Source organism: Pelophylax lessonae (assembly GCF_965119305.1).
Source record: "Pelophylax lessonae genome assembly, chromosome: 6".
NCBI lineage: Eukaryota > Metazoa > Chordata > Amphibia > Anura > Ranidae > Pelophylax > Pelophylax lessonae.
Window position 1 is genome coordinate 18,404,949 of NC_138773.1, and position 16,105 is coordinate 18,421,053.

A 16,105-nucleotide genomic window follows, 5' to 3' on the forward strand; every position below is an offset into this window, starting at 1 on the left:
CGGGCCGCTGTGAGTGTCCTAGGTACCTCATGATAGCTGTGCGATCATGTGACCATAGTAAACAAAAGTCATGAATAGAATCCTTTCATGACATAATTGTTTACTACTATGTGTGATCTGTATTTGGTCATCAGTGATCACATGGTACCTGGGCCAGGCACAGCACCCTGTACCATGTGATAATAGTGGGTCAATCACAGCATTACAATAGCCAAAAATGAGCCATGAATGAAAGCCATTCATGATAGTTCAAATCCCAAATCATCCCCCCCTCCACCAGAGTAGTATAGTATTACCATGGTGACAGCGAACTACTATGATGACAGTATGTAAAAAAAAAAAAGTTAAAAACTGCAATAAAAAATATTGTATTTATTTATTTTACATGCTGTCACCAGTCATATGATGATGCTGTACTGCACCGGTTACAGTATGTTAAAAAAAAAATTGTTGAAGAAAAAACTAATTATTTAATTTCTTTATTTTTCAAAAGATTGTGACAAAAGAATTACAACTTCAAAAAATTTGCTATGCCTCTTACTAAATACCTCAGATTGTCTACTTTCCAAAAGGGGTAATTTGGGGGGTATTTGTACTGTCCTGGCATTTTTGGGCCTCAAGAAATGAGATAGGCCGTCAGTACATCAGGGTTAATCAATTTTCAGAAATATAGCATAGGTTGTGGACTCTGTAACTTTCCTACAGACTAAATATTATACACGGATTTGGGTTATGTTCATTAAAGAAATGTAGCAGAATACATTTTGGCCTAAATTTATGAAGAAAGATTATTTGTTTGCAAAATTTTATAACAGAAACTAAGAAAAATATGTTTTCTCTCATACTTTTCATTGATTTATTTGTTAATATAGCAAAAAATAAAAAAAAACAAGTAGTGATTAAATACCACCAAAGGAAAACTCAATTTGTGTAAAATAAAGTGATAGAATTTTAATTTGAGTACAGTGACTGACAGCCCAATTGCCAGTTAAAGAAGCTCAGTGCTGAAAAGCAAAACATGCCTTGATCGTGAAGGGGGTAAAACTTTCTGGAGGTAAGAGTGTTCAACCCAGACTATGAAAAACTCTCATTTCATGCTATACAAAACCACTAAAACATTTGTTTTGTGTAGAATGTGTGTTCTCAATTTTGCTTTTGATATTTCTTGCCCATCTGTATGAGACTTTAGGTTTGTCTGTCAGAGTGGTTTTGAGATGGGACAGACAAACCTAAAATTTCATACACATGGGCAAGGAATATCAAAGTAAAATTACGCCAAGTAGATTAAAACGTAACGGGAATTAGAACAATCATCCACTCACCTTCTTTGCCTTAAAAGGCATGTATCAGAGTCAGAAGTGGAGGTGCCTCACGTGTAAACATGTCTGGCATTGACAGAAAGACTTCATACACAAAGGTACCACCTACTTTCTTCCCAAATTTTTCAACTGTTCTACAGAGTTCATCTTGTACTGTCTTTCCTGTGCTTGCAGAATATTATATTGGGGTGCACCATATGTACTTTGAGAAAATGATTTGGGAACACCGGAGGTTTTTGGAAGAAGGCTCTGACAAACAGTGTCCCCAGACACTTCACAGAATTTCATAACCAATCATCAGATGATGTATTTGTGTGGATATTAGAAGCATTGCCCCATATTCTCCCTGTAGCAGAATGTTTTAAACTTCTCTGTGAAAGGGAGACATATTGGATTTATTCATTGAACACCCTGGCCCCAGGTGGACTAAATAAAGAGTTGGAAGTCCATACAGTGTTATGATGACCACATCTCAGTGATTTTCATATAATATTATCATTATACTCTAGGCCCACTTATTCATTCCATATGCTGATTTCTCTCTCAGATTTGTACAGGGTCCCCCCCCCCATCTCTCATACAACTTGAATTCATAGATAGAAAGTCTCTGCTAACTCAGTGTTTAGGCCAGTACCATCATAACAGCATACATAGTATGTTTTTGTTAATATAAATGGGTCTTTATAAAATAATATTTTATATTTTAATATTTAATTCTTTTTTTCATTTTTCTTGCTGCCTCCTACCAATATACAGTATATGATCTTTGTGAATGAATTGTGGCAATAAAAAGGTATTTGTTTAGTATTACTTGAACCTCCTATCCCCCTATCACTAGCCCTCTAACCAATTCCAATCTAAAACCCCCATCCAGATGCTTGCTTGTCTCCTCAGGACAGTGTCAGCCTCCTTCGTTGTTTACTCCCCTCATCCAGAAGTCTTCTTTGGCATTGCTTGCTCCTTCACAGTGATGCCCCAATGGCTTGAATAGGGCTTTACTCCTACATTGGAGAGTCTAGGAATATGGCTACATTCAAGTCAATGGGATCCCACTTCACAAGCACTACCAGAGCCAATGATAGGCAGGACCATGACCTAAGTGCCCCTGTTTGTCTTTCTATGTAGTTGCAATAAAATTTCCTCTACAGATGCTATAAAATAACTCACTATTTTGCGGTGCCAATGCACTCTCCAGGTATTCATCTTCAGTGATCTTCTTTCCATCACTCTCCAGCTTCAAGACAAAATCTCTCACCGCCCAGATGAAGATGGGGAAGTGTCTGGAGAACTTATCCTCTTCATCATCATTGTCTTTGGATTTCACCTTAATTAAATCGGCCAATTCACTTACAAAGCTGTTAGAGGTAAGTAAAAATGTTTTATTTTTTTTATTCATATTTTAAAGTGTAAGTTCATCTTTATCAAAAAAAAAAAAAAATGTCTATGCTGGCAATGGGCATTTGTAGAAAAAAAAAACTCCTCAGCTTCGACCAACATTAAAGTATACAGCAACTTTTAGTACTTTTTTTGTCAGTGTTGAATGGGGTGGAGATGTATAAGAACCATTGTCAGTTTTTATTGCTGTCTGTGCTCCCTTTACTTGCAAAAGCATTTTTTTTTTTTTGTGAATATGCCATTAGGGTCTTAGCAGTTGTTGTGGTGCTCCTGTACATGGAAATTTTAAAGCCAGTGGCAATCTGCTCGATTTTTTCATTTTTTGGAGAATGGAAACTTTTTTTTTTATATATATAACTTGTTTCTGTTGATATAAAAAAAAATCTTTAAAAAAATACATTTTTAGTACAGGGTGTTTTTATGTATCTGGATTCAATTTATTTTGTTTTAATTCTTATTCAGTTGTGTGCATGTTACCTAAGCTTAATGTATTGAGCTCTGCAACACCATAAACCTAACAATGAACTTGTCTTGTTTGCTCCTTTTTATCTGTAAAATCAACCATTGAAAATGTCCTAAATATCTGTTTGATAAGCACAAAAAAAAGTTACCCCTGCCTGAAAGTCAGTGAGCGTGTAACTTCCTGTGAACTCCGCAGTTGCTCAAAATCATCCAATGAGGGTTCAAAAACAGCCACATATTTACAAAGAAGGCACACATTACATTCAGGACTAGCACTTGTGATTATTAAGCCATCTTTGGTCGCACTAATCAGATTTTTATTTAATTGTAATATTTGGATTGAAAATACAATACTCAATGATCTGCATACATTATGTATACTAAAAGCTGTCCTATCATGGTTTTGCATGAAATATTTTGTAATAGTTCATTACTATTCCAATTATAAATACATCACATTATATCAATTAATGAACATGAAGTACAATACCGGAGTTTCTCTATGGCGTCTTCATCGATTGTGCCTTTGCTGTTGTAGACCAGAGCGCTGCTCAGTATGACAGACAGACAGAAAATATTTAAGTCATTCCTCTTGTCTCCCTGTAAAATAATATTGGACTTTATCAGTATGTGTCTAAAATAATGGCTGCCAGAGCCACCAACTATATTCAAATCTGAACAATAAAAAAATGACAGAGTTGGCGATGTGGGGTGGAGAGGGGTTCTCTTTTTCATATTTTTTGGAAATGTTCCCTTATACAACCATTATGTTGGTTATAGCGCTCCCCTCCAGATAAACTCCTTTTTCTGAAGCCTGTTGCGGAGATTCGGGAGATGGAGTCCTTGACGGCAAGGGTTCATGATGAGCTTATTAAGTTCAATGCTGTCTGGGACGATTGGGACTCACATGCCTTGAACTCTACCTGATCTCATTGGTTCTTTCCATATGTATGATCTATGCAATTGTTGTCTTGATACTTACCCAACGTTATGCAGTTCTGTGCTACTTACATATTTACATAGTTACATAGTTACATAGTAGGTGAGGTTGAATAAAGACAATAGTCCATCCAGTTCAACCTGTGTAGGTGTGTGTGGCTGTAATCATCTCTCATACCAATGAATGTTCTGATCCTTGAGATGTACGTCTAATAGTCTTTTGAAAGCCACCATACTACCCGCAGAAACCACCTCTTGTGGTAGAGAATTCCACAATCTTGTAGCCCTAACAGTAAAGAACCCCCCACGTTGCCTGAGGTTAAAACGCTTCTCCTCTAATCGCATTGTATGCCCCCGGGTCCTCATGCAATCCCTTCGACTGAACAGCTTTTTTTCTAAGCTGAGATCCCCATTGAGATATTTAAAAATTGCTATCATGTCCCCCCTCAGGCGTCTCTTCTCCAGGGAGAATAAATCAAGCGATTGCAGACGATCTTCATAATTAAGGTCCTCCAATCCCCTAATTAGTTTAGTTGCCCTTCTCTGGACTCTCTCCAGCTCCAACACATCCCTTCTGAGGACTGGCGACCAGAACTGGACAGAATACTCCAGATGCGGTCGGACCAGAGTTTTATAAAGTGGAAGGATTATAGTTTTATCTCTGGAATACATCCCTTTCTTTATGCATGCTAATATTCTGCTAGCCTTGGCAGCTGCCGCTTGACATTGCATGCTGTTGCCTAGTCTATCATCAACCAAGACTCCCAGATCTTTCTCCATTTTTGATTCCCCCAAGGGTTCCCCTCCTAACGTGTATTGTGCTTTTATGTTTCTAGTCCCCAAGTGCAAAAATTTGAATTCTCATTTCTGTAGTTGAATTGTTTTATGCCTCATTATTCATTATTGGGGCACCACTCCCTTTTATGTTTGTTTACAGATATTGCTTTGTTCCTGTAATGTGATTATCTTTTGTGCAAATAAAAATATAAATAAAAAAAAAAAAAATGACAGACAAAAAGTTTGAACATGGGTAGCATTTCTGCATCTGACCAGCTGCACATTCTTTGCTTTGGACAATCAGAAGATTAGATCATTCATGTGGGGGTGCTATACTGAATAAAGAAAAGTGGTCTGTTGTCAAACCCTGAGAACTTTTAGGCCACCACTAAATATCTTTAGACTCTCTAGTAGGGTTGCAGCAAATACTGTTTTTTTTTGCCAAGTACCGAAAGTCTTGCGTTGCGATTTGTACCCATACAAAATGAAAGGGCACAAATCACATTGCAAAGAACTGCACGCGATTAGAACAGAAATGCGGTGTGATTCCTTTCAGAATTGCATGGGGTTTCCCCCACCTCTCCTGTGTGATTCCAGTATAGATAGACAGGGAAGCGCCATCTAAGAAGTGCAGCATTGGGCAAACAAATAGCTTATTAAAAATGTTATCACAACTTACATATTAAAAGTTCATGGACTTGTCTTGTGCCGAATGGATTAGCCGCTCTCCCCTGTCGCTTCCCACTGAGCAGCCCAAAAAGCTGGCCAAAATACCCACCCAAGACTCCAGCACGGCTCCCAGCTCACCCATGGCTTGTCTTCTCCACACATGGAGCAATTTCTTTAAAAAAAAAGGCACCCACCAGCAGGGCTCACAGTGCCAGCCCGACCCGCCAGAGGAGGCCCACTTTAGATGTCATGGAGGTTAGTGCGGCCTCCACACATACCTCTCCTCCACCAGCCGAGTATGACACAGGGTGCATCGCTCAGGCTGTGGCAACTCTCCTTGCTCCCACTATAACATTAACAGTGGAAAAGGAACTACAGGCAAGGATGGAGCAGATTAGGAAAGAACTGGGGGACCATACAGCATGCCGGAATGAAGCAGAGATGTGGCTGTCCACCATTGAAGATGAGCTGTACCAAGCACAAGCCACTAAACAACAACAAGATAAAACCAACCAGTATATTCATAAAAAACCTGAGGTTCTGGAAAACAGGTCGAGGCTCAGTAACTTGCGATTCCTAGGGGTCCCAGAATTTCTGCAATCATCCTCTGTATTAGATTTCTGCGCCTCACACATACTTGAAGCTTTGGGTCTTGCCTCCAAGTGCACCTTCGAACCGCACTTTGCCTCAACCCATCCTTGCCAAATATCTGAACTGTGCTGATAACACCTCTATTCTTTAGACATTTCTACAAATCGACGGCACCAAAATCCTAATTTTCACCGACTACTCACAAGACGATTCCAGGAAAAGGAAAGCTTTTCAACACATTTGTTCGGAATATTTCCTGCAGCAAATTAAATTTACCCTGGCTTATCCTGCAATACTTCATCACTGCGCTCTGAATGGCGAGTTAATCACTTTCCACAATCCATCTGAGGCGGAATCTGTCCTACGATCTGTAAACCCAGAGGCTCAAGCTAAACTACCTCACAGATCCTCCTCTTACCCCCTGGACCAATGGAGCCCCAGAAAGTACCCTACAAAATGCCTCAAAGGTGCTGGCTCATGTTGTCACTCAAAAAAACGCTGAATTTCTGCCACCCTTCCAGGTTCTTCTCAGGTATCCCTTATGGGTAAAGAACTTTTACCCTTGAGCTAGTTCTGTTCTCGTTTTGATAAGTCCTTTGCAGTTTGCCTGTTCTTGTAATATAATGGTCTTTGAAAGTCACTTCTTTCTCCATGGGTCCTACTGATCATTCTTATTAGCCACAATCCCTGACACCATCGTGGAGTCTGTGAGATGCATTTGTTGTTTCAAAGAGGGCAACTATGTTTATGTCTACACCTGGGCCAGCTCTTGGGACTCAGTTCCTTACAGCGACCCCATGCGTAAAAAAGTGAAGTCCCTATATTTGTTGTTTTACTTTATTTACTCTTTGTTTATGTTTACTCATAGCCCTTTTATTTTCTGCTCCCCCCCCCCCCCACCAGTACTGCCCACCTCTGGTTTGTTTTTGACACTCCCTACGTACTCTTGACGTCACACCTGGAACTTCCAGTCCCCTTTTTTTTCTCTTTCTTGGAAGCTATATTTGCAAGTGTTCCATTATCACTTCTATTCCTCTCTGATATTCTCCCATGAGAATTTCCTCCTGGAACGTAAAAGGGCTTAGATCCCCCATTAAAAGACTTAAAATTCTCTGACATCTCAAAAGATTGAAAACAGACATCGCTTTGTTACAAGAAACCCACCTCAATTCTCCTGACTTCACCGATGCTGGTCCATGGGTCTGACGCAGCTGGTAGAAACTCATCCTAATTAGCAAAAAACTTAAATGCGGGCTACTCTTGGTTGACTGTGATAACCAAGGTTCCTTTATCTCTGCCCATCTCCACCTGGGTACTAGAGAACTCCAGATTTCTAATGATTATGCACCCAATAATCCAGGGAATACATTTTTCAGCAACCTATCAACCAACCTTCTTAAACTCCCTCACACCCCTCACCTTGTTGGTGGTAACTTTAACACAGTCCTGCACCCTATTTTTGATAGATCCACCTTTAAGCACCCCTCCTGTGGAGTTCAAGAATCTAAATCTATTATCTTCGCTTCTAGTATGGAAACTTTACACTTAACCAATGTTTGGCGACTTCACCACCGAGCAGATAGGACATTTTCCTTCTACAACCCCACACAACATTTTTACCATGTTTGATTATTTTTTTTGGCACAGACAATCTCATCCAGTTGATCACTGAGGCAGCGATCCATACCATCGCCATCCCAAATCAAGCTCAGATTTCAGTATCCCTTGAAGACCCGATGAGATCCAATCTAATTCCTGCTTATGATGTTTCCCCTCATACCTATCAAATAATGCTGACTTTCAAACTTTTATGGGCGCAACTTGGGTAGAGTATTCTAATGCAAACTTTGCTCATATAGACAACTCTTACCTCTTCTGGGAAGCCGGGAAAGCCTTTCTCAGAGGTCGGGTCATCTCCTACATTGCTTTGTACTGGAAGAAGGTTATGATCAGCTATCAAGTAGCCAGCTCCAGACTATGTCTTGCTCAACGCTGCCTTGCTTCCCATAATACCCCAGAAAATTAAAGCATATGTTTGACTCAGGCAGAGAGATTAGAATTGTAAAAAAATGCACTTATGGATATGTGCCATTTCATGAATTTGGGAAAAAGTCAGGTAAACTACTAGCCAGATTATGCAAAGGCCCACTCCTCCCCGCTTCTATCACGACCCTTCGGGACTCTTCAGGTGCAGTCAAATCCCATCCCCTGGGGGCGTGGCTGAGCAGCGGATGTAGCCAGATGTGTCTTTCATCTTTTCTGCTGAGACTCCCTGCTATTATCCTGTAGGTACCTATTTTACTTACCTGATCGGCTCTGCACTGATACCAGCGACACCCTGCCCACCCTGGCTATTCATTTCTGTGGTCTGTCTCTCTGCCAACATGTCCAAAATGCTTAAAGAAAATTGTCCTCTGGCAGAGGACCTAGGCCAAGATAGTGCCTTTCCGCAGCGTTCCTCAAAGAACAGGTACAAGGAGGCCACACAGAAGCTCTTCTCCCAGTCACTATCCAAAACCCTCAAACTCCTGTTATCACCCGAAGGTTTCAGGGTGGCGGGGGGGCAGTCAGAGGCAGATGACACTGTTCCCTTGGAGGATGCAGCCGGATCCTCCATAGACTATAACACAGTAAGTACTCCAGTGGACATCTTTGCTTTGCCCCCTGCACCTGCTGTGGATACAGAAGAGCCAGAGCCTACGCTTTGTAAAATACTGGTGGCTGTTACCTCCTGTAACTCATCTATCATGGCTCTCACTGATGAAATTAAGGGGGTTAAAGCAGAAATCTCCTTTGTGTGCCAGAATGTACAAAAATTGTGAGAACGCACATCAGCCCTGGAGGGATGAGTAAGCACAATAGAGGATGTTATGGCGCAGTTACAGAGGGATGTTAAATATATTGATCAACTCTCTGCACAGCATGCTGAACGCCTAGACAATCTAGAGAACAGAATGCGCTGTAATAATGTGCAAGCCATAGGCATTCTGGAAGGAGCCGAGGGCAAAAATCGGTGACCTTCATAGAGCAATGGCTGATATCTGTCTTTTGCAAAGAATCTTTCTCACGCATGTTTTTGGTGGAGCGAGTGCATAGAGTTTCAGCGCACCCTTTACCACCGGGTAATCCACCGCGCTCATTCTTGTTTAAACTATTGAACTCTAAAGACAGGGATGCCATTCTCTCCAAGGTGAGAACCATAGGCAGATGTCTAGTCATGGATAATTCTAAGAAATTCTAAAGCATCATGCAAAATTCACAGATATTAGGAAGAGGCTTCAGGACCTGAACCTGCAATATGCAATGTCGTATCCTGCCTGATTAAGAGTTATTGCACAGGGAGAAGTCCACTTTTTTGTCTGCCCCATACTAGCAACACAATGGCTCAACATGGAGAAAAGGTCACTCGGAACAGCCCCGGCACAACATCCAGCCGCCACCTGAATGGGTAAAGTTTCAACTATCTTATTTTGATCAATGTTTCAGACCCCACTTTCCTTTCATGCTAAGGCAGACCTTGGGGAGTTTTTCCTCTATCTATACTGAGTATTATGCTACATTTGCTGCTGCTGCTGTGAATACCACCGTTTTGAGTTTCCACTCTTTTCCCTGGATGGAGATCCTATGTGGAATGACTGTTCCAACACTACAATGGTTGGGGGACCCTGTTGGCCCCACATGTTTTCCTTACTTTACTTTGTTTTTTTTGTCCTGATGACCCGAAGTGTTATTTCTTTTATAGAGCTGTTCTCATTGGATCACTTATCATTGTTCTCTATATTTCTTCCCTGGAGTGGTTTTGTCTGTGTGGGAGACAGTTCTTAAATGCATATCCATACCAACACTGATTAATGGGGAGGATATTATTGCTATTACACTATGGATATATGTAGATACTTTCCTCATTGCCAACACTTTGCAAATACTGTCCTGGAATGTCCGGGGACTTAACCACTTGCCGACTGCCTAACGCCGATCTACGTCGGCAGTCAGCCCCTCACAGGCAAAGTGACGTAGGGCTACGTCACTAGCTTGTGAGGGTCTAGGGAGCGAGCGCGCGCCCCCGGAGGCGCGCTCCCGCTCCCACGTGGTCACGGACCCCCCCGTGCGTGTGACCAGCGGACCCGATGTCCGCCGGTCACTCGGCGATCAGCGGGGGAGAGGGAGAATGTCAGGCAGCTTGTGTAAACAAGCCACCTGTCATTCTCCTCGCTGTAAAGACACTGATCAAACGGATCTAGTATGTAGATCCGTTGATCAGTGTCCTTACAGCTCAAGCCACAGCCAATCACAGTAGAAAGCACGCCCCTAGGGATACACACAGCCCCTCCCTCCCAAATAAAGTTAACCCCTTCACAACCAGTGTATTTTTACAGTAACAGTGCATATGTATAGCACTGATTACTGTAGAAATGTCACTGGTAACCCCAAAAGTGTCACAAATGTCAGTCAAGGGTCCGATCTGTCCGCCCCAATGTCGCAGTACCGAAAAAAAAATCGCAGATCGCCGCCATTACGCGTTAAAAAAAAAAACAACAAAAATGAAAAAAATCTTTCCCTTTGTTAGTAAACGCGATAACTTTTGCGCAAACCAATCAAAATACGCTTTTTGTGATTTTTTTTACCAAACATAGGTAGCATAAAACAAATTGGCCGAAAATTTTAAAAAATTTTGATTTTTACTTTTTTTTTGGGGGGAATTTCATATAAAAAAATGTGAAAAATATTGTTATTTTTGCAAAATTGACGCTCTTTTTTTGTTAATAGCGCATGATCAAAAAATTGCACAGGTGATCAAATACCACCAAAAGAAAGCTCTGTTTGTGGTAAAAAAAGGAGGTCAAATTCGTTTAGGTACAGCGTCGCACGACCGCGCAATTGTCCGTTAAAGTCACGCAGTGCCGAATCGCAAAATACCCCCTGGTCAGGAAGGGGGTAAAATCTTCCGGGGCTTAAGTGGTTAATAATCCAGTGAAGCGTTTGATGGTTTTCAAGACTGTCAAGAACTAAAAGCCGTAGTTGTGTGTCTTCAAGAGACTCATTTACCTCCAAACCCTATACTGAGTTTTTCTACTTGGATGTTTAGTGCCCAATTTCATTTAACTCTCATACTCTAGGGGGGGGGGGGGGGGTTAGTATTTTCATCCCTCAAGGAACTCAATTCTCCTGTTCTCAATCCATTATAGACCCAGAGGGTTGTGTTGTATTTCTGTGTGGGTGTCTGCATCCCTCCACCATTCTCATTCCCAAATCCTTAGCGAGCTTTGTGGCCCGTTTCTTCGGTATAGCCCTGTTGGAGGTTGGAGACTTCAATAATTTTCTTAATCCCCTATGGGATGAATTATCAGCTTCCCCACAAGTCCACTCTACTTATGGAGGACCTACACCTTTTGCTCATTTGCTTGTGGAGCTCGGATTACCGGATGTGTGGAGGGCCCAGCACCCAAACTTTATAAAGTTTTTATGTTACTCTGCTACCCACGGAGGTTTGTCCAGAATAGACATGGGGTTGGGCAATGTAGCACTACTTCCACTGGTTTCCTAAAACTATGAGGGAAGGCATATTTCTGATTACTCACCATTTTTGTTAGAGATTCTGATACCCAATATCCCTAGAAGTGTAGGCTGGAAGCAGAATCCTTTTTTGTTATCCTTGTTTCCAGAGCGAGACCCGATTCCGGGTTTACTGGATACGTTTTTTCATTACAACTTAGAATCATCCCCACTGAGTATTGTTTGGGATGCAGCTAAGGCCTATATAAGAGGGCAATTTATTAAAATAATTTCTTCTATAAAAACAGAAACCAAATCCTGGAAAACATTTGTCTGTAATGAGCTTAGAAGGACAGGGGAACTATATATTGCCAACCCCGCTGATGATACCAAACGAGCTTGGTTAGAGGCTCAATCTACGGTATGTCTAGACACTTGGCATTACAATTGCAGAAAACAAGTATTTTCTTCTTCACCAAAAACATTTTAGGAAGGGGGAGTCTACTGGGTACATGTTGGCATTATTGGTCCTAGCAGACCTCCTCTTTTATTACAGCTTTAGCTGACCATAGGGGCTCCCTTCAATTACAAACGGCTGATCTGGTCAGAGTTTTTTTTCGCAAATTTTACATTGATCTACACTATTTTAAAGTGAAAACTTCCAGCTCTGAAATTGATGATTTCCTTGATAGCTGTGCACTGCCCTGCTCGTCGACCTCGGATGCCAAGCTGTTAAATACCCCACTGACAGAGAAGGATCTCTCCTTGGCCTTACAGTAATCTCATTATGGTAAATCGCCAGGGGTGGATGGCCTCCAATCTAAGGTTTATTAGAGGTATGCTGACAAACTACTATCTTTACTTTATAAAATTTTTCAATGATGCTTCCAATCTGGGGTCTTACCCGTATCCATGAATGAAGCACTAATTATTGTACTATTAACCACGTCCAGGCCACTTTTTGCAACTTGGCACTGTGCGACTTTAACTGACAGATGCGTGGTCATGCAACCCTGTGCCCAAACAAAATGTACGTCTTTTTTTTCCCACAAACAGAGCTTTCTTTTGGTGGTATTTGATCACCTGTGCGCTTTTCATTTTTTTCGATATTAATAAAAAAAGAGCGACAATTTAGAAAAAATAACAATATTTTTCTACTTTGACAGTTAACCACTTGCCGACCGCCGCACGACTATCTACGGCGGCGGTCAGCCCCTCACAGGCAAAGTGACATAGGGCTACGTCACTAGCTTGTGAGGGTCTAGGGAGCGAGCGCGCGCCGCCGGAGGCACGCTCCCGCTCCCGCGTGGTCACGGACCCCCCCGCGCGTGTGACCGGCGGACCCGATGTCCGCCGGCCACTCTGCGATCGGCGGGGGAGAGGGAGAAAGTCAGGCAGCTTGTGTAAACAAGCCACCTGTCATTCTCCTCTCTGTATGAGAGCTGATCATATGGATCTACTATGTAGATCCGTTGATCACTGTGCATACAGCTGAAGCCACAGCCAATCACAGTTAAAATCACGCTCCTAGGGACACACACAGCCCCTCCCTCTCAAATAAAGTTAACCCCTTCACTACCAGTGTATTTTTACAGTAACAGTGCATATATATATAGCACTGATTACTGTAGAAATATCACTGGTAACCCCAAAAGTGTCAAAAATGTCAGTCAAGGGTCCGATCTGTCCACCGCAATGTCGCAGTACCGCAAAAAAATCGCAGATCGCCGCCATTACGCGTTAAAAAAAAAAAACAACAAAAATCTTTCCCTTAGATAGTAAACGCAATAACTTTAGCGCAAACCAATCAAAATACGCTTTTTGCAATTTTTTTTACCAAACATAGGTAGCATAAAACAAATTGGCCGAAAATGTTAAAAAATTTTGATTTTTACATTTTTTTGGGGTTAATTTCATATAAAAAAAAGGGAAAAATATTGCTATTTTTGCAAAATTTACGCTCTTTTTTTGTTTATAGCGCGTGATCAAAAAATCGCACAGGTGATCAAATACCGCCAAAAGAAAGCTCTGTTTGTGGGAAAATAAGGACGCCAAATTCGTTTAGGTACAGCGTCGCACGACCGCGCAATTGTCCGTTAAAGCCACGCAGTGCCGAATCGCAAAATACCCCCTGGTCAGGAAGGGGGTAAAATCTTCCGGGGCTTAAGTGGTTAAAAAATATCCAACATATTCAATTTTTGTCATATATTTAGGCCAAAATGTATTTAGCTACATGTCTTTGACAAAAAAATTTTCAATGAGCGTATTTTTTTAACCGCTTTAAGACCGGAAGATTTTACCCCATTCCTGACCAGGCCATATTTTGCGATTCGGCACTGCGTTACTTTAACTGAAAATTGCGTGGTTGTGCGACATTGTACCCAAATTAAATGTATGTCATTTTTTTCCCCACAAATAGAGATTTCTTTTGGTGGTATTTGATCACCTGTGCGAATTTTACTTTTTGCGCTATAAACAAAAAAAGAGCAACAATTTTGAAAAAATAACAATATTTTTCACATTTTTTTATATGAAATCCCCCCCCCCCCCCCAAAAAAAAAAATGTAAAAATCAAAATTTTTTAACATTTTAGGCCAATTTGTTTTATGCTACATATGTTTGGTAAAAAAAAAATCGCAATAAGCGTATTTTGATTGGTTTGTGCAAAAGTTATCACAGCTGCTAACTACGGGAAAGATTTATGTCATTTTTATTGTTTTTTTTTTTTTTAACGAGTAATGGCGGCGATCTGCGATTTTTTTTTTGCGGGACTGCGACATTGCGGCAGACAGATCGGACCCTTGACTGACATTTTTGGACACTTTTGGGGGGACCAGAAACTCAGGATACCTTATAATAAGGGACATAACAGGATACCTTACAGGCTGTTATGTCCCTTATTATAGCTTTCGGCGCCCTCTCAGGTTTTTCCAATAATTGGAACAAATCGGTCCTCATGCCATTAGACGCATTGCCTGCTCCTTTACCTAAATGTGCTCGGGCAGTGCAGATTGTTTCACACTTTCGCTATTTGGGTATTCAGGTCTCCCCTAATCCTTCTCAATATATAGAATTAAACCTAATTCCATTCCAACAAAAATTTTGTGACAAATGTACCACTTGGTGTAAGCTACCGCTGTCAGTGGTCGGTAGAATACAATAAAAATTGTATGGAACCCCCAGTTATTGTATATATTTCACAACGCTCCAGTCTGGATACCTCGTAAATGGTTCCTCCGGATAGAGTACACTGTACCACTGTACTGTACTGTGTTGGATGGCACTGGCAGTTTAAGAAGTAAAACACCCATGGTTTTTGTGGGGTGGGACCAAAGTGGGCTGGACCATTAAAGTGTATGTGACAATACAATCTATGGCTTGTAGTGTGACACCTTTACCCATTTGGTATATTTTTAGACACAATATGACCTGGGGAATACACTGAAGAGAAAGTGAGAGTAAAATAAGTCCTATCATCAAGATTTTTCCAGACTGAATGACACCCAGCTGTAGATGGGTTTTAAGACCTCTTTATTGGATAAGAGGATATGTCTCAGGTGTCGAAGGTCATGGAATTGGCATTTGTTATGACTCACCTTCTCTACGTCACCCAGACCTTCTGTATCCAACAAAACCAGTGTATGGCTCTCCTTAGTGGGATGGGGGACACACCACATCCAGATGCCTTTGGTCTTGGATTGCACGGTGGCCCCCAGTTCAAAACCTGCAGAGATAAGTTCGATTAAAAAAAATATATATATATATTATACTGTATGTAAGGTATTCATAACAAAATATCTTTGCACCTGACCCCCTAGCTCACCTCTATGGACTTTAGCCAACTTGTTCATCAGGTAGGACTTTCCTGTGCGGTACATCCCTACAATTCCCACCACCACCACCGGCTGATCTATACTGGACAGGATGTTTGCTGCCTTGGGATTGACCTGCAGCGTACCATCTTTACAGTTCTCAATCAGACACACCGGAGCCTTCATTCTGATAGCCATCTTTATAAAGATCTAGGAAGAATCCAAATAAGTATATTTGTACACAGGCAACTTGCAGCACAACCTGAATCTCCTGATTGAAGCAAACCTCTACCCAACTGTATACCGACCTCTATACTGGTCTCAGTGGGCAAAGAACTCTTCTCCAAATCCGTATTACTTCTTTAGTCTTGTAAGATATTCACTTAGATCAAAGAAAGGGGTTTCAGGAGCGGTGAGCGTCTCACACGTTGTTCAGCAGTATTCTCCTCCGTATATAACAGCATTATGAAAGTGTGTGGAGGTTAAACAGAGATGTGTGCAAAAAGGAAACTGAAAGCAACAAAGCAACGGTAACATTGAGTAATGTGATTGTCAGCTCTTCTGTACTCCTACAAGAAAGTTCTACCAGTGAATTACACAAAATGACTCTTTATTGGGACATTGTGTTACTCTTCCATTCACCATACA

The 16,105-nt window shown here is 41.3% G+C and overlaps 1 protein-coding gene across 1 annotated transcript in view; it reads right to left on the reverse strand.

Moving 5' to 3' along the window:
- The window catches only part of LOC309558464 (guanylate-binding protein 3-like), a gene marked incomplete at its 3' end in the record, with an annotated part of 28,034 nt that extends 12,371 nt beyond the window's left edge, over positions 1-15,663 (reverse strand). Inside the window, exons 1-4 of the mRNA XM_082261535.1 lie at positions 15,469-15,663; positions 15,242-15,369; positions 3,667-3,776; positions 2,487-2,674 (exon numbers count right to left, since the gene is read on the reverse strand). Coding sequence (XP_082117661.1) covers positions 2,487-2,674; positions 3,667-3,776; positions 15,242-15,369; positions 15,469-15,655 — 613 coding nt within the window. The 5' untranslated portion in view covers positions 15,656-15,663. The remainder of the gene's footprint in view (positions 1-2,486; positions 2,675-3,666; positions 3,777-15,241; positions 15,370-15,468) is intronic.
- Positions 15,664-16,105: the final 442 nt, after the last annotated feature.